Source organism: Ursus arctos, unplaced genomic scaffold, assembly GCF_023065955.2.
Source record: "Ursus arctos isolate Adak ecotype North America unplaced genomic scaffold, UrsArc2.0 scaffold_11, whole genome shotgun sequence".
Classification (NCBI taxonomy): Eukaryota; Metazoa; Chordata; class Mammalia; order Carnivora; family Ursidae; genus Ursus; species Ursus arctos.
Genome location: NW_026622775.1, coordinates 15,480,891 through 15,504,168, shown reverse-complemented (window position 1 = coordinate 15,504,168; position 23,278 = coordinate 15,480,891). Strand labels below are relative to the sequence as shown.

The 23,278-nt window shown below is 38.7% G+C and overlaps 1 protein-coding gene across 3 annotated transcripts in view; it reads left to right on the top strand.

Moving 5' to 3' along the window:
- Nucleotides 1–23,278, top strand: part of TRPC3 (transient receptor potential cation channel subfamily C member 3) — a 71,186-nt gene that overhangs the window by 23,049 nt on the left and 24,859 nt on the right. For all 3 annotated transcript variants that reach the window (XM_026499270.4, XM_057310046.1, XM_048212125.2), the window contains exons 3-8: nt 2,050–2,238; nt 11,615–11,779; nt 14,485–14,701; nt 16,973–17,206; nt 19,258–19,522; nt 22,729–22,924. In XM_026499270.4, coding sequence (XP_026355055.2) covers nt 2,050–2,238; nt 11,615–11,779; nt 14,485–14,701; nt 16,973–17,206; nt 19,258–19,522; nt 22,729–22,924 — 1,266 coding nt within the window. The remainder of the gene's footprint in view (nt 1–2,049; nt 2,239–11,614; nt 11,780–14,484; nt 14,702–16,972; nt 17,207–19,257; nt 19,523–22,728; nt 22,925–23,278) is intronic.

Below are 23,278 nucleotides of genomic sequence, written 5' to 3'. Positions count from 1 at the left end.
CATGATAAAAGAAATTGCCATTATCTACAGCGTTGATTGTTTTCTGCACTTGGGCAACAGACTTCTTCCAGCAGGAAATGCTTACAGTGTTATGAAGACAAAGTGTTGTTTTTGCAACTTTCATGACTACCGGTTATGGTTTCTTGATTGATGTTTCTGTGGATGTGAACAAACCACACAGCTTTCTTTAAGGCAAGACAATTTGCTGATTATGATTTTTTGAAACAATGAGTTATTATTTAGGTGTTACTGCAGAGGTGGCCACTGTTTTCTTCAGGCATTGCAATAGTCTCTCTTTTTTTCTGGTCAATGGAGAAATGGTCATCCTATGTTGCACCAAATCTTATAGAACAGTCTGAACTGAGGAGTAACATGAGGAAATTTCATCTAAAGAAATTGTATTAAAAGGGGAGCTTTATATGGAAACAGACATGAATTTAATACTTCTGGATGCTATAATAAAATATTTCATTAGTCTTTCAGGAATGGAAGGCAGATGGATGTTTAACTGACACGTCATCTGCATAGAAACCAGAGACTGAACATTTTATTAATTTTATCAGTTGCATGGCACCAACTTGAATGGAAACTAAAGATTGAAGTTTTTATTCATTTTATCTATTCTCTTATGAGGGGAAAAGGATTAACTGTAACTGTTCCTTATCTGAATTTCTGATATCTGAAATGGAAACTATTCTAGTCTGTGTAGCCTTTAAACAGTCTCTCTTCCTTATTTTAGTCAGTGACGTGATTTTTGCCCATCAAATTAATTGTTTATTTAAAGGAAAAAATTCAAATTCTTCATGTCTTTTTTTTTTTTTAAGTAGGATTTTCAGAAGCCTGGAAATTCTGCTGTGCTAGGTATTACTTGATTATCAGACACATATAGTATCTCGGGCCATATTGAAACGGGGAACTCTATTTTCTTCAAGTGTGCCAGATTAAGACCATCATCCGGTTAACTTTCTTAATGGGCTAAAATTGTAGTGAAAGCCATAGAAGTAGAACTGGGGTTTCTGAAAGTAAGATACTTTCCCAAGAGATGGTCGTTGATACCTTGACTGGAACGAAAGGACTAGAAATAAAACTCCATTCAGAAGGTAACAGGGAATGCTGCCAAGTGACTTCCTTATACCAGTCCATGCACTATATAAATATGCTAATGAAATTAAAGATTCACAGATTATTTTTAGCAAGGTGTTAGTTCCAGTGGCCTGGAACTGTTTTCTCAGGTATTGGTATTCTGCAACCCTTGAGAATTCAATTACGGATAATCAGACATTTCTTTCCTTCCAGTTCTGTAGGACATGATAACCTTCAGACAAACAAGGAAAAATACCTCCTCCCTCTGTTGGTACCTGTCCATCTCTTTACATTCACTACAAACCAGTCATCCTCAGACATAAATGTGTATCACAAACACACAGAGGGTGTGTTTACACAGATTGCTGAGCCCATCCTCAGTTTCTAAACAGGAACAAGTGGGGTGGGCTCCAAGAATCCATTTCTAATACAGGTCCAGGTGCTGTTGATGCTGCCGGTTTGAGGACTGCACTTTGAGAAGCTGTCTCCAACAAGGCCAGGGAGAGTATAAACTGAACTAGTTATTTTCATGTATAGTCAATCTTCTGTGTCAGATCACCACTTTAGAACAATAACCATTTAAACAAATTTTCACTACTGAAATGGTTTTGTTTTGGCTTTAAGGAAACTATTGTTTATGTAAGAGAGATGTAATGCTTTCTGATCCTTTGGTCTGTCAGCATTAGTGTTTAGCCAACATCTCTTAATACAAACCGGTAATAAACGTGCGTACGGTTTTCAGAACTGTCTCATACGGGTGGGCGGATTGCAGAAGGTACTGGCTGAGATTGCGAGAGGGGGCAAATCCTGCCTGTGTCTAATTCAGCAAGCCTCGCATCCTTGTAGGAACAGCAGCTTCCTACCCAAAAGAAGGGACCCCTTTTTTGTAATTCACAAAAACTCTAAACACTTTCTATTGAAGTAAAGCAAATTCCTTGAATTAAACTTTAAACCTCTTGTTCTTAGAATGACTACCGGAAGCTCTCCATGCAATGCAAAGACTTTGTAGTGGGTGTGTTGGATCTTTGCCGAGACTCAGAAGAAGTAGAAGCTATTCTGAATGGAGATCTGGAATCCGCAGAGCCTCTAGAGCTACACAGGCATAAGGCTTCACTGAGTCGTGTCAAGCTTGCTATTAAGTATGAAGTCAAAAAGGTGAGTAGCCCACTTTTATCCAGCACCATATTGGAATAAACATGTAATATCAACTATGCCATAATCCCAGGAAAATTTTTTAAATAATAAAGATGTTATTGATAAAAGACTTTTTTTTTTCCTTCATGAAAGAGATTAAGTGAAATGTGGTAAAGTTATGAGTCAAGTATCTAGCTTCTGCGATCCTTTCCACTTTTTGTCTGCTGTGAGACCTTGGATAAGTCCTAAAACTTCTTTACACTTCAGTTTCCTCATGTAAAAGAAGGATAATATCTCTTATCTATCTCAGATAATATGATTTCGGTGGATTAAGACATGCAAAAGAACTTTGTGAACTGCTCATTACAATACAATTAAAAATAATAAAATGTTACTTGTATACATTTTTGTAAATCACTGTTACAACTGTCGTGTTAATCCTTGTGACAAGCCTATATTATTATCCATTTCACCTATAAAATAGGTAAAGTAGTTGATGACATTTCTATTCTACAAGGAAACTGAGGTTTTCCAAGCTTAAGTAATAAGTCTAGGTCACAGAGCTATGGATACCAGAAATACAATTTATGATTACTTTTTTACTCTATTTATTGCAGATAAACTGTTAAGTGTATGTATTTGCTGCTTATATGGGGCTTTCAGATAATTCTTGAAAATTGTAGTTATGATGTTTTACTATAATAAAAATCTCGGTTATCTACAACCTAGCAACATTTATGTTAGATAACTGATATTTTTTTGTACTCTAAGAATAACATCAATAAGTCACCAAGAAGTAAGCTGTAATCAGGAACAGATCTAGTTTCATGAATTTTGGTTAGTCTCTGTATAGCTGAATTTTCTCTCCTCCCTGCAAGGTGCTTAAGAGAGCAGGGAGCCAGCCTGCAGGGCTTCAAGTCCTGAGTTAATGACCTGTTCCCTATGTGGTGACGGGCATGTCACCCAACCAGGCCAAGCCTCAGTCTGCTCAGTTAGTGAAATAGGGACCCTAAAAGCAACTACTTTTTCAGTTGTTTATAAGGTTATAAGAGCTAATGCATGTAAAGTAATTAGTACAGGTCAAGTACATGGTGATTGTTTAACATGTATTAGCTAATAACATTTCTGCATTATGAAAATTCATTCTCAGAATGATGACTCTTAAACAAGTTCAGCTTTTAGTCATCAAACACAGATTTCATGTTCATTGTGTTCACTCCAGTCCTCAGTAATCCAGTCCTCAGTAACAGACTACAGCCGATTTAGGCAGAAAGGAATTTAGTAAGGGATCTGAGGAGACCCACAGAATCATTAGGAGAGGTGGAGGAACAAGCATATCTAAGTTGTGCCTCCAGAAACCTTACTCAGAACCAGGCCCAGAATGGACGTCTGTGCATATGCCTCTGACCCGTGGAACCAAGGCAAGCGTGGGCACCCTACCAGCAAGTGAGCACGAGGGAAACTTCCTCTCATTCCTTTTCTCTTTTTGTATGTGTGCACGTGCGCATGCACACACACACACAAATTCTACCACAATGTAGAGAACTTTCACATATAGTGTTCATGTTTTCAGCCAACCCTTAATCACAGATATCCCCTCAACTTAATAAGACAGGGAGATGTGAAGATTCTTAGTAAATACCGATGTAAAATAACTTTTCAAGGAATTATCATTTAAAAGTAAATTGGCTCAGGGGCGCCTGGGTGGCTCAGTGGTTAAGCGACTGCTTTCGGCTCAGGGCGTGATCCCAGCGTTCTGGGATCAAACCCCACATCAGGCTCCTCCACTGAGAGCCTGCTTCTTCCTCTCCCACTCCCCTGCTTGTGTTCCCTCTCTCGCTGGCTGTCTCTATCTCTGTCGAATAAATGAGTAAAATCTTTAAAAAAAAAAAAAAAAAGTAAATTGGCTCAACTGCCTTCCTCTGAGAGCATTCTTTTTTTCTTTAAGTTTTTACTTTTTAATTCCAGTTAGTTAACATACAGTGTACTATTAGTTTCAGGTGTACAATGTAGCGATTCAATACTTCCATACAACACCTGGTGCCCATCACGAGTGCGCTCCTTAATCCCCATCACCCATTTCCCCCATCCGCCTGCCCACCTCTCCTCCCGTAACCACCAGTGCATCTCTATAGTTAAGAGTCTGTTTCTTGTTTTGCCTCTCTCTCTTTTTTTCCCCTTTGCTTATTTGTTTTGTTTCTTAAATTCCACATATGAGTGAAATCATGTGGTATTTGCTTTTCTCTAGAGCATTCTTGCTAGTTGAGGTTTTGCTGTATTGAAGGAAAAAATATAATTTTGATTAAGATTAATATTAAACCATTTTTGAAAGCTGTCTAGACATTTATTCACAGATCTTGCAATACACATCTCTTTTCTTTAGCACCTGAGAGGAGAGAATTGATTTCAGTTGTCACTGGTTCTTTATCATTGCTTTGACAGTGTCCTATGAGCAGAGGCAGCTCATCCATAGATGTGCTTCTGTTAACTAAACTGTCTCAAGACAGTGAATGTCTTCCTGGCATGTTAATTTTAAATACATTGATGTATAGCTTGCAATGTATGAGGTGTCATTAATAATAAATTTGTTATCAGTCAACTACCAGGAAAAAACAAAAACAAAAAATATTTGAAACTGAAAGGAGATTTAGGGCTTTGCAGGTATTTCTGGGTTGGTTTGTTTTATGCTATAAAAGGAGTATTAGTCAAAGTATTTGATTTGGAAGCTTCATTCAATGTATATAAAAACTTTGTTCTAGCATGCCCAAATAAGCCCAAAAGACTTCCTTTGTTCTTCACTCAACAAACACGTGTCTCCATCTAGCAAGGAGGAAAGATGCCCTATCCCTTCTGGTGCTTCCTTTTCCTTCATCTCATTTCCAGTCCTGAAGTGAAGCCACTTCTTGGCTTACAGGGATGTGTGAGCCCTACCCATCGTGGCACTGAGGTAGTCTGCAGCTACATGCGAGATATTGGGATTTCAAAATATATGTTACAGAATTTTTTCCTCCTGATAACATAATAAGCTTTTATTTATTATTCAAATAAACTCATAATTCCAGCAAGGAAACCAGTTTTGTGTAACAGTAAGCTGTTTTCCACGAGAAGCTCAAGAATTCTCTTCTGCCACGTGCCCAAGATGTACCCCAGCTCTGGTTCTGAGACTACGAGCTTCTCACAGGCCCCAGTGCTCAGGTCTTCCCTAGAAATCATGCCACAAGTTCTACCCAGGCCTTATAGACCTTGGTGGCAGTTAGTCAAGAAAATGAAAATCTGAAAGACCTGAATAGGAGAGATCTGAACACGAATTCTTTTTTTTTTTTTTTTTTTAAGAAAGAGAGTGAGAGTGAGAGCGCATGCCCGCCAGTGTGTTCACATGGGGCAGTCTCAGAGAGAGAGAGAGAGAGACAGGGAGAGAGAACCCTAACCAAGCTCCATGCCCAGTATGGAACCCCACGTGGGGCTTGATCTCATGACCCTGAGATCATCACCTGAGCCGAAATCAAGAGTCAGTTGCCCAACTGACTGAGCCACCCAGATGCCCTGATCTGAACATGAATTTAATGTTTATGTGAGAAAGAACTTTCTAATATAAAAGTAATCAAAGAAATAACAAAGCAAAAAGGTTAATAATCTGACAACATACAACTTAAAATCTCTTTACACAGATAATAAAAAAGTGAAGGGCAATGTGAGAAAGGTATAATTTCTCAATTCTAACATACAAAGAATTGCTATTCTTAATATCCAAAGAGCTCAAACAAATTTTAAAGAAAACTTTCTAGAGCCCTGTTGAAAAACAAGCAAAGGGCTTGAATAGACAACTCACAGAAAATTCAAATGGCTAACAAACATATTTAAAATTTTCAAACCCTCTAGTACTAAAATAAATGCATCCTAATATACAAATAACATTTCCTGTCTCTCAAATTTAAAGAATAAAAAATCTTCTCAGTGCTGTTGGTGAAATGGGCAATCTTATGCTACTGATGAGGAACAAACAATAATGCATTCTCTATCAGGGAGAGGATGTTTTAGATTATTCATTCCAGAATCATTTCTGAGGAGTCTCTAAGGTAAATAATAATATTGGAAAGTTAGGAAATATTATTACTGTTTATAGAGTTACCCATGTTATTCTATAAAAGAGAATGGAATAGAGTGAAAGATGAAATTTGGTTTTTTGAAAGAGTACAAGAAGATTAACTTTCAGGCAAAAACATCAATTATTTTCCATTTAGAATAGGTTATTTACTTCCCTGAAAAAGCTCTGAGTTTTAATTCTGCCTTAACCTCTGTCTTCTCTGCAACTTGAGGATGAACATCAGTCGCCCCATAGAAATAATGAGAGCTTCACCTGCTTCTAGGAAGCTCTGTCTATTCTGAGAAAGCCCTTGACAAAGATAAAAGATACTAGAAGTGGATAGACCATCGATTGTGGAAAACTGGGCTATTAAGAAAAAGGAGAGAATTTCCTAGGTTCTTCCTCTTTGTTCTCTTATTTCCTCTGTGGGGAGATTAGATTTAACTATAGAAATATCATCTAGAAAAGAGACATGCAGCAATATATGCACATAAAATTACCCACTGTGTATGAAGAAAGTGTGCTTTCCCTAATTTCAAAAGTTGAGCAATGCGATTGGAGTGGTAATTATACAGAGACCTTGGGCAGGGTGCATGTGCTGGCCGGTGCAGTCCTGTGTCCTACACTGGGCAGCCTCTTGGCCAAGTTCATGTCCAGCACCAAGAAAGAACAGAACATTTTGCACTCTGGGTTCGAAATCCAGCAACCTTACACAGTGTAAATTTTCAGTTTATATTTCACAACTCAAAGAACTTTATTTTTCTTAATTATTATTTTTTTATTATGTTACGTTAGTGACCATACAGTACTTCATTAATTTTTGATATAGTGTTCCATGATTCATTGTTTGCATATAACACCCAATGCTCATTGCAATACATGTGCTCCTTAATACCCATCACTGGGCTAACCCATTCCTCCACCCGCCTTCCATTCTGAAATGATCAGTTTGTTTCCCAGAGTCCATAGTCTCTCATGGTTTGTCTCCCCCTCCGATTCCCCCCCCCCTTCATTTTTCCCTTCCTTCTCCTAATGTCCTCCATGCTATTCCTTATGATCCACATGTAAGTGAAACCATATGATAATTGTCTTTCTCTGCTTGACTTATTTCACTTAGCATAATCCCTTCCAGTTCCATCCACGTCAGTGCAAATGGTGGGTATTCATCCTTTCTGATGGCTGAGTAATATTCCTTTGTATATATGGACCACATCTTTTTTATCCACTTGTCTGTTGAAGGGCCTCTTGGCTCCTTCCACAGTTTGGCTAAGAACTTTAAAAAGAAATTGAATGATGTAGCTTTTATTCATAGCAGTATTTTAAAGGGTACGAACTGTGCCTCCTACCATGTCATTAAAACAAAAACAGAGTGTTCCTACCACGTTTTTGTACAACCGTAGTCCCATGAAGGTAGTTCTTGTAAGGGCTGATTTGATAAGACAGTGTAGCATGAATTTTTTTTTAAGTTGAAAATTATCTCATTGTTTTCCATTAAACTGCCCTGATTGGCGGTTCTGTTTATAATCTGTTAGTCATTTGGCAGGAAAAAAAAAAAATGTTTGCTCTCTACGCTACAGTAGTTTTGTTCCATTGAAAGATTGAGATTTTCTTGTGTGTTAAGCATTCTCCTTTTAAATCAGAAAACCTCAAATAAGGGTGTTAGTTTTGTAATGATTTCAATTTGTTGGTCCACTGAAGTTAGAATGCAGCATACAAATTTTATCCAACTGGCTATGACTGGTGTGGCAGCATTGGAGATTTTTTAGGAAGTAAACAATTTTAAGAGATAAAGGTCACTGTCCTATTTTGAAGTCCTTGAAAAGAACAAAACTCATCTCCCAGAGGGATTAACTTTTTGCCCTCACTTGTTACTATTGTATTGATTTGATTTTATTTTTTTAAATGTTCCTTGTGTGCTTGCATTAGGATTTTCAGTTATTGGAGGAAAACATCCATTTGTGTTTTCTTCCTGTGAATTGAAAGGGATGAACAGACACCATATGCTGGTGTATTACTACCTCAATTAAGAAGAGAGTAGAATTAATAGTATGGGAAATATAGTTGTTCAGCTGAATTTAAAAGTATAACAAGTAAAATGCAAACAATTGGGCCAATATTTAACATATATTAAGTGTTTGCATTGTATATTACAAGTCACAATGGGTCGAAGATTGATCATTATATAATGCCATCTGGAAAGCACTGATTTCCATCAAGTCTTTAAGGGATGTGTAACCTATATACAATGTAATTAATGCCATAAAGCACATCTTCAGATTTGAAGATTATCTGGAAGAAGAGGATCAAGGAGAGGGAGCCATACTACAACATAAATATTTCTGTCCTCAAGAGTTTAAAACCTAAGAAAGCAAGGCTGGACACTCGCAAAAGCGAAATTTGTCCACCAATTCTATATGGACCCATGTCCACCTATCTCTCAACTTCATGGGGATTTTCAGTCTTGCAGAAACCCTCAGCCTATAAAAAAGTGCATGTTGACTTCCCAAGTGGTGATCTGATTTGATGACATTGTCTGTTCCACCTGTAGATTTCTCTGAATGCACCATTCCCCATCCTCAGCTGAGCCTAGCTGGAGTCACGGGATGGCTTTTTTTTTTTTTAAAAAGATTTTATTTATTTATCTGACAGAGGGAGACAGCCAGCGAGAGAGGGAACACAAGCAGGGGGAGTGGGAGAGGAAGAAGCAGGCTCCTAGCAGAGAAGCCTGATGTGGGGCTCGATTCCAGAACGCTGGGCTCACGCTCTGAGCTGAAGGCAGATGCCTAACGACTGCGCCACCCAGGCGCCCCAACAGGACGGCTTTTTATTTGCATCTGTCCAATTTCTCACAAATGCAGACCCTCCAAATAGCAAGACCTTCAGACCAACATTCAAACTAGTACTGTTTTAAATGTTAATTATTTATCTTGGCAAGCATGAGGAGACTGTCTCCATTTTTTTAAAGATTTATTTATTTATTTGAGAGAGAGAGAGCGAGTGAGTGAGCCTGGGTGTGTGGGAAGGGCAGGGGGGTAGATAAGAGAATCTCAAGCGGACTCCCTGCCAAGCATGGAGCCCAGTGTGGGGCTGGATCCCATGACAAACCCGAGATCATGACCTGCGCCTAAATCAAGAGTCGGACACTTAACCCTCTGAGCCACCCAGGCGCCCCTCCATTTTTTTTCACGTTTATTGAGAGCTTACTATGTGCCCTAGAACAGAAACTGCTTATCACTTAATGCATACTGATGCTTCCATTTTCACCTTATTCTACCAAATACCTAACACAGTACCTGGCTCATAGGAAGACCCACAACATTTTAAAGAGTGAATGAATAAATGAATGAATGACATCTAGGAATTCAAAGGAGATGAAGATTTTTAACAGAGAAAGAGGGGTAAAGCAGGAAGGAAATGATCCAGTAGAGTATAGGGGCAGAAGTGGAAGTTTAGCAAAGTTCTCAGGAATCCTAGAAAGTTGTCACCAAGACCCCAGGGCTTTCAGCCTTGATTGCATTTTATCATGAGTTCAAATACTGACTGTATTGATCAAAAATCAGAACTTTGGAAGAGTGACAGGATCTGGAGTCTGGAAAGGAGATCTACTATAGACCTAACAGCTAGCAATGACCAGTGAGTGAGCTTTAGGACCTGGGATTTTTATAATTGAATTAAAAGACACTTATAAGATAAAATATGCTTTTTCACACTGAACTCATTAAGTGAGAAAAGATAGCATTTTCATTATAGTACTTTAAATCTTCTAAATCCTACCAGTTTGTATTATTGAAATAAATTCAGTTAAGTACTTCAAATCTAATATTTGTAAACTCATCCTTACCACTTCTGCTAGCACAAGGCCCCCTGGGCACAGCCGTCACCAGAGCAGTTATCACTGGACTTCCTAGAAGACGGGTGCACACAGGGTCAAAAGTGGGGATTTGGGGAAAATTGCGTCTCTACTGCCTACCCTGGGGGATGAGGTTTTATTTTTTAATTTTATTATTATTTTTAATTAGAAGAGCTAATGGGAAACTATACACCAGTAGGTAGAAACCTTTTCATTTCCTTGAAGACATGTTATTGACAAATAGCCAAATAACTCGAGGAATTGCCTAGAGTTGCTAAGAATCATTAGGATCATTAACTAGAACTTGATTAAAGACGAACCCTTCACCTGGTGGGGACTGCAGTTGTTTTCTTTGCCTCTAAGAGTTTGCGAAAAAACATTTCACGAGTACTTCCTAACAGGTTCATTGTTATTTTTTTATTCTTTTTTTTGAGAAGATAGTGATACCTTGAATTTTATATTGCTAAACACACTTTAAAAAATATTTTGGTACTCATAATTGATTTGTGAATGGCCCTGAATAATTTCCAAGCTTGGGCAAAGTGCACCTGGTCATTCAAAGACAGGCATGTCTCATCACAAATGGGCACCTGTTGATGTAGGGGCCTTTTCACATGAGCCTGACTACAAATACATTCTGCTACCTGAATAAGGACAGATCTTTAATGAAGTCCCAGGCCCTCTGAATAGATGCTGGCGGATGACTTAGCAAAACCAGATGGCAAAATAAAATGGCAGGGCTGAAATAAGCATAATTTGCTCAGTTTTTCCTGGTTAGAAGCATAGTTACAAAAGAACTGTTGGAGATACATGTTTGTGGTTTTTGACCTGAGAGAGAGGAAGCAACAAACATAGGACAGATTACTGAAATAGGATGGAAGGGACATTTGATGCCAGGTCCTGGAGGCAGTGCAAGTGTGGACCGAGTGTAATTCTTACTGGTTCATTGGCTTTTTGCAGATCTTGGCAGATTTGCTGTGGAAGTACATACGTATACATAGGGCACATTGTGTATATATTTTTCATACATGTAGCATTTTAGGAATTGCTTGTGAAACTTGACACATTTTTCTCTTAGCTGTAGTCTACAATAAACCAAATGACTATTCTTTTCCATTTTGAACCAAATGCAAGTAAACTAGCAGACAGCAGGCTGGGACACATTTCCACAAAGGAAAGCATATGTCACCCAGATTCTGGAGAGGAATCAGGGAGTTGCAGAGAATTTCAATCAGAAAGAACTGTAATTAAGGACAACATCAATTTTACCCTTTTGTTGCCACTTTAATTCTAATTCTGAAGCAATTTTGGGGAAATGGAGGGAAGGCAAAGGAAAATATTACCAGAACCTTCTGGTGCCTATATTCCAGAAAAGTGTGCATTAATATCTTTAGGGTGCATGTGCATTCAGTAGTTGAAGTGTCCCTAATGGCACAGTCACCTACGTCTCTTTCTGCCAACAGTTTGTGGCTCACCCGAACTGCCAACAGCAGCTCTTGACAATCTGGTATGAGAACCTCTCGGGTCTGCGGGAACAGACCATAGCTATCAAGTGTCTGGTCGTGCTGGTTGTGGCCTTGGGCCTTCCGTTCCTCGCCATCGGCTACTGGATTGCACCGTGCAGCAGGGTACGTGTTTTTCTCCATCCATTTCCTCTATGGTTGGTGTGCCACGTGCTTTGGGGATGAAACAAGAAAAAAGCCCCTACTTGAGGTCTTTATCAGTTTTACCCTGAATGGTAATTGACTCAGGAACACAAATTCTGCTTTTTAATGACTGTGTCCATTCAAATAAGGGATGAAAAAGGATCTGGTACTAGTGCAGTAGTTCACATTTGAAGGTGTATAATACTTATTAGGCTTTTAAGGTAAAATCCCCATGGTAGTCAAGAGGAAATGCTGGCTGAGTGAGGTAGCACTTTTGCTGATTCCATTGACAGCTTAATAAACTGTTGGCCTGTGTTAGGAGAACAGCCCTACTGCAGTGGTACCAAGAAACAGTTAAGCTGAGAATTGGAAGGGCAACTCATTGGAACCTGTCGAGAGATCGGAGGCTGAATGTATTAAGTACTGTCACGAACAGTGGGGTTAATTTAAAGAATTCAAGAAAGTGCATGCCAGGCTCCCCCAGCCCTTTGTTCTTTCAGAAGATTCTAAAGAAGGTAGAATTTGGGTTTGGGGGCTTTGGAATCCTTAGACTGTTTATCTATTTAGTTTTGCTTGAATCGTTTTGTTTGCTACACTCATCCCTCTCCACTTGCCAGTATAGACTCAATTGTGCCTAAGAGATCCTCTGAACAAGACATGGAAAGGAATACTAGTCATGCTAACAGAATCCGTATGAGGTTAATAAAGGGCACCGCCAGGGAGAAGAAGCCGCTGTGAGATCCTTTAATCCTGTTTTTATATTCCAAAATCTGGTTTTGTTTAAATCAGAGGCAGGTTCAGGAAAAATGAGTCAAGGCCACTTACAAACGATCCTGGAAATCTGTCATTTCTCTGGCTCAGTCGTCTTTCTGGCAGAGTTTGAGTCCCGTTCTGCAGGCCCCATGCACACGTGAGAACATTCCTCCACCTCACTTCATTGTGGAGCTGCCTGAGCAACTTAAGGCAGAAAGTTTGTCATTCTGATCAGTTTCGATGACTCAACTAAGTTCCTTTATTATGTATCATGAGAAAGTACCTTACGATTCCTCAAATATATAAACCTTGAAGACTGAAGTCTGTAAATGACGAGAGAGCATGCATTAAAGCAAAAATCACTTCCCATGCAAATAATTTCCCTTTCTGAGGGAAATGACTGGAAGTTCAGATTTCTAAGTGTTCATCTTTGGGGACAGCTTAATCAGTGAAAACATTGAAGTCCACTCCTTTTTCTTCTCCACTTCTAAAAGCGCAGCTCTAATAAATGGTGTGGTGACCTCTCTGTCCAGCGGAGAGGGTTAAAGGAGGGAATGGAGTCATTTCTGGGGCCCACATTTATACCTGCCATATACCAGCTAGCCTGTGGCAGAAAGACAGCATAGCAAGAGTTCTCCACATATATCCCATCTTTAAGATAGGCATGCTGCTCTGTTTTCATGTTATTTCAAGTTTTAAAAGATCGGCCTTGATGAGAAACAGACTTGGCAACTCCCAAGAAGTCACTGTGTGCTACGGACGAGCTCCCCCAAATGTGCCCTTTGCAGCTGCAGAACAGCACAGCGATGTGTAAATTGTTGTTTATTTTTCTATGTCTAATATGGAAAATGTGACATTTGTCTGTCTACATTCATGTTCAACTCCAGAAATGCTTAACATTCTTTGGTTATTTGTTGACATCAAATTAAGGTTCCGGACATACAAAAACATTTGTTTGAAGTTGCGGTGTCTTAAATGTGAACCTTGGTACTTTTTAAGGTCACAGACTGAGTTTGGAAGTTGGTTCTGAGTATGTAGGCTGGAGAACTTATTTGATAAATCTACCAAATGTACCTAATTCTTGGGCTACAGAAGCCCTTGGGACAGGCAGAATTGTTTTTCATTTCTACTAGAACATGGGGCTTTTAAGGACATTATATCACATGGGATTTTAAAGGAGTTACCTTAAAATAATTATGCACTGAACTTTAGAAATGCTTTTGTACTATTTATATGATTTTCCAAACTCAGGGCTCACTTAAGTTAACCTACTTAAAGGTTTTAGTTATTATATATCTCCTTGTTCTTATTGAGGTAATAACACATAAAATATTTACTTGACTCTAATATCTTCTGCCTTTTTTTATAGCATACAAAGTGCCACTTGATTGCAGAATATTTAGAAGTGAGAACGAAAATTTATTTCTGTAGTAGTAAGGTTTTTAATCTTCAAAGGCCTTGTTAGGTACTACAAACACATCATAACACTTCAATTATAAATGAATGAGTCTCCAAACTCATAACATTTCAATTATAAAGCAATAAAGAATACACACTACAGATTTGGAGTTTCTTTTCCTAGACTCTTAGAACCTAGATGTTGACTGCATAGTCTTTCATGTAAAAATAAAAATAACCAGCATATGCCTTGTACTTTTCAGAAATGCATCTGTGGATGTGGTCAACCCTAAGACATATTGGATATTTAGAAACAATGAAGTTTGAAGACTTCTTAAATTATTCTTGGAGGAAGCATCCCCTAAAAGGAGTAGTTTTCATAGTGTATAGATCTTCACAAACAGAAGCAGAATTTTGAAAGTCTTCTCATTTCATCTATTTTTTTTTAATGCTGTATAGTCATTTTCAAAAGCGGAAGCCAAGTTTTCCAAAGTAAACGTTTCTTCTTCTTTGTTTGTTTTTTTGTTGTCCTACAGCTGGGGAAAATTCTGCGAAGCCCTTTTATGAAGTTTGTGGCACATGCTGCTTCTTTCATCATCTTCCTGGGCCTGCTCGTGTTCAATGCCTCAGACAGATTCGAAGGCATCACCACGTTGCCCAATATCACTGTTATTGACTATCCCAAGCAGATCTTCAGGGTGAAAACCACTCAGTTCACGTGGACCGAGATGCTAATTATGGTCTGGGTTCTTGGTGAGCTTTCTATTTTAAATATTCTAATTTCTACCAAAAAACAGTGTCTATATAATGATTACCTTTTTTCTTTAAAATGTTATCGTGCATTATATGGTGACAACATCATTTGCAGATGTTGTCTGCATAAGCAGAAGGGCAAAATAATTGGCATAAGTAGCCATAAACTGATGATTGAAGAACATTTTTTGCTTTCATTTCAGAGGTTTTCTAGGAGAGTTTCCATTTTCAGAATGCTTGTTATTTCACATTATGATAGTCCACTTTTTTGCTTTTGTAAAATTTTTATTAGCAAAGTGTAGATGACATGCAATGTTATATTAGTTTCAGGTGTATGACATTGTGATTTGACAATTCTATATATTACTCAGTGCTCCCCATGATAAGTGTAGTCTCCATACAATGTTATTACAATATTATTGACTGTATTCCCTGTGCTGTGCTTTTTATTTCCATGTCTTATTTATCTTATTAACTACAAGTTTCTATACCTCTTAATGTCCTTTTTTCCACCTATCCCCCCACTGACCTCCCCTCTAGCAGCCACCACTTTTTCTCTGTATTGAAGATTCTGTTGTTCATTTGTTTTGATTTTTAGATTCCACATGGAAGTGCAATCATATGGTGTTTCTCTTTCTTTCACTTAGTATATACCCTCTAAGTCCACCCATGTCGTCGCAAACCTGAGATCTCATTCATTTTTATGGCTGAATAATATTTCAGTGTGTATATCTCATATCTTTATCCATCCATCGACCATGGACACTTAACTTGCTTTCGTATCGTGGCTCACAAGAGCCCATTTTGAATAACTGTGTTAAAGTTAAAAATTTTAAGCAATGAAAAAAGTTGCTGTGGCTGATGTCAAAGAGGATGCAACCTATGTTCTCCTTTATGATTTTGATGGATTCCTGTCTCACATTGAGGTCTTTCATCCATTTGGAGTTTATCTTTGTGTGTCGTGTGAGAGAGTGGTCAAGTTTCATTCTTTTGCATATAGCTGTCCAATTTTCCCAGCACCATTTTTTGAAGAGACTGCCTTTTTTGCACTGGATGTTTTTTCCTGCTTTATCAAAGATTAGTTGCCCAAAGAGCCGAGGGTCCATAGATAGGAAGATTGGTAGGAGAAGGAAGGGAAGAATGAAAGGGGGGTAAACAGAAGGGGGGATGAACCATAAGAGACTATGGACTCTGGGAAACAAACTGAGGGCTTCAGAGGGGAGGAGGGTGGGTGATTGGGATAGACCGGTGATGGGTGTTAAGGAGGGCACATATTGCATGGTGCACTGGGTGTTATATGCAAATAATGAATCATGGAACATTGCATCAAAAACTGGGGATGTACTGTATGGTGACTAATATAACAAAATAAAAATTATAAAAAAAAATTTTAAGCAATGAGAGAAAAAAAAATGGAGGTAGGAGCTAGTTTGTCTATCGATCACTGATCCAGAGTCACTTTTATCTATTTTCTCTGTTTTACCCAGAGTGTTTTTGGTATCTTCTCAGTTTTTGAATTAATAGGTTGGTTATTCCCCTCAACCTGAGTCAAATAACTATTTTATGAATTTTATTTTGAGCTATGACATTTTTTAAAATTCCACAATATCTTCCCCTTACATAGGACAAGTTGTTAAATTGGACTATTTTGCCCTTTTCTCCCAGAATGGCATTTTCTGCTTTCAGTTTCTTCACAGTGTCCTAGGGCCCCTGCTTAAGGGTTCCTTCTTTTTCCAGTGATATTCCTCACCTCTCTGGCATGAAACTAGAAAGAGGAGAGAAGGTAGGGGAATGATGTAAGTGTCCCTTCATGATTGGGACATTGATCTTGTTAAAAGTCTCCAGTAAGTTTCTCATTTAGGGGTTTATTTCACCAATAATTACTATGGTGTGTAACTGTTGGGATTCACAAAGATGAATTTTCTCCTCTCCTCCAAAAGTCTCATAGGGCAAAATCATTTGACTTGAAGAGTCTTCTTTGCTTATTTCCCCTCCCTCTTTCCTGCCCACCCTTCTGCATAAATAGCCCCATTTCTGGTGCCAAACGTAGAACTATGTTTCTCCAAATTCTAATTCTGACTTAGTTGAAGAGTTTTCCTCCATTTAACTCTGCCCAGGGTGTCAGGGTGCTTAACAGTAGTTGGTGCTTTGTGGTGCCTAGTATGGTGCTTTATCTATGAAGCGTTTTCTAGGTGGGGACTGATGGTGGACAAAATCACAGCTTCTCTGTCTAAACTGTAAGACGTAATCTGTACCTTCCATGTGTGACAGGAATGATGTGGTCGGAGTGTAAGGAGCTCTGGCTTGAAGGACCTAGGGAATATATTTTGCAGTTGTGGAATGTGCTGGACTTTGGGATGCTGTCCATCTTCATTGCTGCTTTCACGGCCAGATTCCTAGCTTTCCTTCAGGCAACAAAAGCACAACAGTATGTGGACAGTTATGTCCAAGAGAGTGACCTCAGTGAAGTTACACTTCCACCGGAGATCCAGTATTTCACTTATGGTGAGTTATTAACTGCAGGGTCCTCTTATGTGTCGGAGAAGGTACTGAAACCACATTTTGGAAGGAAATGTCCATATGTTTAGTATAAGCTGTGTGTTGAATGTGTATGAACAGAGGAGAGAGCATGAGCTTTGGAACTATACAAAATTGGATTCCTGTCAAGGCTACGACTCTCCCTTGCTGTGTGTGACTTTGTTCAAGTCAATTTACTTCTCTGTGCTGCAGTTTTCAAATCTATAAAGAAAAGATGTTGCAAGATGGGAGAAAATTATCTTTAAGCCTAACAACATAATTACTCTTATATATTCTTAGGGTATGAAACTGTCTTAGTTGGGAAAAGAGCTTGATAAACTGATCAAGGTGGAGGATGAGTCCCCGAGAGCATAGTTCGGAGGAGACGAACGAGTAAAGGGTGCTGTGGAGCAGTGCAGGGGAAGTAGACAAAAACTCAGCAGAGGCAGGAAGTAGGAGCTAAAGTGAGAATGTAAGCTTGGAAGAACAGGCAGAAATACAGGGGCAGATGACCTGTTCCTCAACACGAGGTGGCAGGGAATTCATGCCTAACTTCTCTGAATCACGAAGAGCAGTGAGGCCCCAGCCGACAACCATGTGCAAGGATATTGACCCCTTCCTTGCCCAGCACAAACCAGTGGTAAGCAATGTGAGCCTCCCCTCCCTTGAGGCCAGACTGGGGAGGTACGATTAGCAAATTTTCATGTAATTGTACAATCTGAAATCTGGAAAGGACTTTAGAAATGTATTGCCTACCCCTTATTTTAATGATAAGGAAACTTAGGCACAGAGTTCAAATGTGTTCTGATCGTGAAGAATAATTCTTTGTAAGTGTAATTAAGGCTTACATTGTGAGAAGTACAAGTGGCATGTTAACATTATTGAGGAAGAAGCGCCAAAATATTTCACACATTGTGAAATTTAAACACATTTTCTCTTATTGTCAGCAAGCAAAGAGTTTTATATGCCAAGGAGACCAGATCAAATGAGTAAATGATTACCAATAATAATTAAATAGCTTAAATTGTATTTTTGTGTAATATCTATCCTATTTCAATAACCTATTTATTTAAATTTATTATGACTGTCCTCTAGAGGAAAAATTTGTGAGTTCAGGATTTACTTCTTAGTGTGTGTATGATTTTAATCAAGTATTTAGCCTTTTTAAGTCTTGGTTTCTGCATCTCTAAAGAGTGGATAATAATAACATCAAATCCATAGAGTTATAGGAAATCACTGTGTCTGGTACACATTAAACACTCAATAAATGTTGATTTTTATTATTGCAAATGTCTACAATATATCCATTCTTCTGGGAGTGACTCAGTTTGCACAAAATTAGCCACATAGTATTTCACTGACCTTCCAGGGAAATGAGTATCCAGTAGTCTGCTGTGAACTTACTAAGTGGCCTTGAAAGGGGTGGGGTCCTCATTTAGAATCTATATCTCAAATTTTTGCACCTCAGTAGCATTTAACATTTTCAGGGAACAAGTTACATTGCTCAGATATCACACTGGCAGCACCACTGTGATTCAGTTGACATTCTTCTCACAATACGACATTTTACTTGCACGAACTGTTAGATGAGCTAATTTCCCCCATGAAATATGGAAAAGAAGTTTTGTGCCAACTGAGCCTGTGGGGTGACAGAATAGCTGGTCAATAAATCTAGTAACTGAGGGGACATTAGTCAAATCGGTTGTTTTGTCATTCTGGACACAGTCTGTGTATGGTGAAGGGTTCTCACCTCTTTCTTTATCTTTTGTGCTTGATTCTGTTTCTACTCAATGTGAAGCAGGCTAAGTATCTTTATAACAGTGTTTCCTCCATTAAAAGATTCCATGTGAGTGTGGAATTCATAGGTTTCTGGTTTAACATGAAAAACAGTGCCTCGACAGTTAATTAAATCTAGAGTAGTTTCAACTGATATAAAAACCACCTACCTAAAAAATAGATATTATTTGAGGTATTTATTTTGCATAGCTAGCAATGAATAGAAAGTTCCATTTCTAATCCCTCTCTCTTTCTTTTTCTAGCCAGAGATAAATGGCTCCCTTCTGACCCTCAGATCATATCTGAAGGTCTCTATGCTATAGCTGTCGTGCTCAGCTTCTCTCGGATTGCGTATATCCTTCCTGCAAATGAGAGCTTTGGCCCCTTGCAGATCTCTCTTGGAAGGACTGTGAAGGACATTTTCAAGTTCATGGTCCTCTTTATTATGGTGTTTCTTGCCTTTATGATTGGCATGTTCATACTGTATTCTTACTACCTTGGAGCTAAAGTAAATGCTGCTTTTACCACGTAAGTAAAACATCTTATAAAAAAAAAGTGTGATGAAGAGAATTTCTAACAAATCTAGATGAAGCAAAAACACAAAAAATTCAGAAATCATAATAAAGATGTTTTTAGGGGGGAAAAATCCATTGAAACGATGCTTATGTGTGATTACATTGCTCCAAAGCCTTGTTTCTTTGAGCTTAGTAAGTGTTTGACCATGAAACAGAATCAGAATTTGGAAAAATCCTAGACAAAACTGACTATTTTAAGAGAATTGGGCAGCAAATTTTTAATACTGGATGTCTCTTATATTATGTATGACATTAAATTTAGTTTCATCATTTTGTAGCCATTACTATTCAAAAAAGAAGCATTGGCTTTTATTTTAATGTATCATTAATCAGCACAGGAGTTGAGTAAGAATAAATTAGAGCTAAATATTGTACAGCTCCGTGTAACACTAAAACCACTTCCTTCCTGTGGCCACACTGGTTTCTGCAGGGAGACTCACCTTGCCTGGGAAGTCTTCCTTGATTAAACTTCCTTAATCATTGTCCCTTGAAGTTCCCTCAGCATGGAGACATCCAGTTGTGAGATCCTCTCACTCACTGGTGTTTAGTTCGTCGGGACATGGGCCCTCCCTTTGTACTGCAGTCATTCCAGGTAGGGAGATCTTAAGCCCTCCCTGCCTTCCTGTGTACCCTGTCATGCCACGACTGGAAAGAATCTAGACCTTCAATAAGTTCCCTGTAGACTAAAATAGAATATTAAGCCCTTTCAGGCATCTAAATTGTTTTGAATTTTTTTTCAAATAGTCATATAGAGCAAGTCTTAGGGGTAAAAGAGAACTGAAACTCACTTTATTGTAATGAAAAAAAATTCTGTTTGAACCCACTCACGGGAAGAGACAGAGAGATCCTACACACAGTGCCACCCCTTTGAACTCTGTGAGAACTCACTTTATACAACACATTATCTTCCCTGTTTTGTGTGAGGATGTGGCAACTTGATATGGTGAAAAGAATACAGGCTGGAAAATCAGGCAGGCCTGGATGTGGTTGCAGTCTCTCTGCTGGTTTCTGGTCAAGTTACTCAACAGTCGTCGGTGTTAGTTTCCTTCTTTTTAAAATAAACACAATAAGGTTGGAATCAGGTTGTTGTGAGGACTATAGGTCAGTGATAGAGAGCCTCTTGCCCACAGTAAGAGCTCAGGAACTACCCATGTCCTCCCCTTTTCTGCTGTCTGCCTCTTCCCACACATGTAGGTTCTCAGGAATCTGTATTCTTGTGGTTAGAGGCAGAAGGTCTGCAAAAGAGCAAGATGAAGGACTCAGAATTTGGGGATACTGTTACATTAATGGCGAGGAACAGAGAGGTTATAGTTTTTCTTAGTCTCCTGCTACCACCTATGGTATAACATCACACAATGAAATGTTTTGTGAGAGAGAGTAACTGTATAGAAATAGGAACCTTTCTCTTCAACTTTTTTTTTTTTTAAGATTTTATTTATTTATTTGACAGAGATAGAGACAGCCAGCGAGAGAGGGAACACAGGCAGGGGGAGTGAGAGAGGAAGAAGCAGGCTCATAGTGGAGGAGCCTGATGTGGGGCTGGATCCCATAACGCCGGGATCATGCCCTGAGGCGAAGGCAGACGCCCAACCGCTGTGCCACCCAGGCGCCCCTCTCTTCAACTTTCTATCCTCAGGGTCTAGCACACTTTCTAGAACATAATAGGTGTTCCATCAATATTTGCTGAACGATGGAAGGAATACACAAACTAGTACTAAAACCTTCAAATCTATAGAATTGTTATTTAGAATCTGTTACAAAATTTTTTTTTTTTAAAAAGCACTGTTCCCATAAATGTTTCTTTGGAAAAAGGTCTGACTTCTGAACCTTCTGCGTAATGGAATTCTACATGTGTAATTGTTTAATTTAAGGATTACTTTTGTGGTTCACAAAGCAGTGAATACATCCTGGTTATATGCCAAAACCAGGCAAATTCGGTTGGCAAAGTTCACTGAAGGGATAAAACTAGGTAATTAGTCTGGTAAGGGCCTAAGTGTTCATGGCTGTGATGGAACACTAGTTATATAAATTAAGTAAGTTATATAAATTAAAGGAAAAGAACAGGAATCTTTCAATCTGTTGCCTCCTTTTCATTTCCAGTTAAGTAATAACTTCTAGGTAGGTAATATATTCTCATGGCAAAAAATTCATAGAGTGGTGTCTACAGTCAAAAGCATGTCCCCTCCTTCACCACTGGACCCCAGTTTCTTATTTCTCCTTAGTTCACAGAGGCAGTGGTTTCTTTTGGATACTCTCAGAGATATTTTATACATAAACAAGAATATAAGTATTCATAACCCCCCTTTTTTTAGTCAAATGGTAGACTATTTTACTCTTGCTATATCTTATTTTTTTACGTAACAGATCTCAGACATCATTTTATTAATTTTTTTTAAGATTTTATTATTTGACAGAGAGAGACACAGTCAGAGAGGGAACACAAGCAGAGGGAGAGGGAGAAGTAGGCTTCCTGCTGAGCAGGGAGCCCGATGCAGGGCTCGATCCCTGGACCCTGGGATCATGACCTGAGCTGAAGGCAGACACTTAACGACTGAGCCACCCAGGCACCCCACAGACATCATTATATATAAACACATGTAGATAGATCTGTCATTTCCCAGTGGCCGCATACCATCTATCATACAGATGTCAGAATTATTTACCCACTCCCCTATTGATGGGTATTTAGGTGGTTTTCGTTCTTCCCTACTGCCATGGTGCAGGGAATCTGTACACACTTTTTTTTGAAGTGAGTATATACTTTTAATTCTGGCCTTGTTCTACTCCAGAAAACCTGATTTAAATGTCTAAACCACCTACAAAACCAAACCCCCGATTTCCATCCTTCTAGGAGAAAGGAATGGGTATTGTGGCATGATGTCACCTTTCCTCTGCTGAGTTCAGAGAATTCCCACTTGGTGATAACTTCCAGAAAAGCTGGGCGTTGGTGTTATTTAATCACAAACTCCTGAAAACCTGAAAGAATGATTTATATTAAATACTATGATGAAATAATTATACTCTTGGGGTTTATTATGATGATATTTAATGATGGCATTTTACCTCTGTACAGAATTCAGACCCTAATTTGTTTCTCTTTTGACTTTTTCATACTGAAAACTCTTGATTTATTTACTGTGTGCCTTATTCTTTCAACAGTGTAGAAGAAAGTTTCAAGACTTTGTTTTGGTCGATATTTGGGTTGTCTGAAGTCACTTCCGTTGTGCTCAAATACGATCACAAATTCATAGAGAATATTGGATACGTTCTTTATGGAATATACAATGTAACTATGGTGGTCGTTTTACTCAACATGTTAATTGCTATGATTAATAGCTCATATCAAGAAATTGAGGTAAACCTGCTTTCTATCCATGATGTCTATTCTTATCATCCCATTCTAATAGTATACTACATCTGTTTCTGTGCCCTGTGGTGGATTTCCGGCTCATCTATATAAAGGCGCTTGCTTATACCCAAGCAGAGGGAGCCAGGACCTTTCCCTGCATTTTCCTCCTGGGTAAATAGGCTCAGGGCCTCCAGTGTCTTCTAGGAGCACAGCAGGGGTCCCCCTGAATTTATCATCACTCTGCCTCCTCTCAAATTACATTTCAAAAGTTTTGAAATTAAGGGCTAGCTATAGTGAAATTATTCTCTCCTAGGTTAGCCGACCAACCATCGGAAAGATCCCAGTGGAGGAATTACTAGA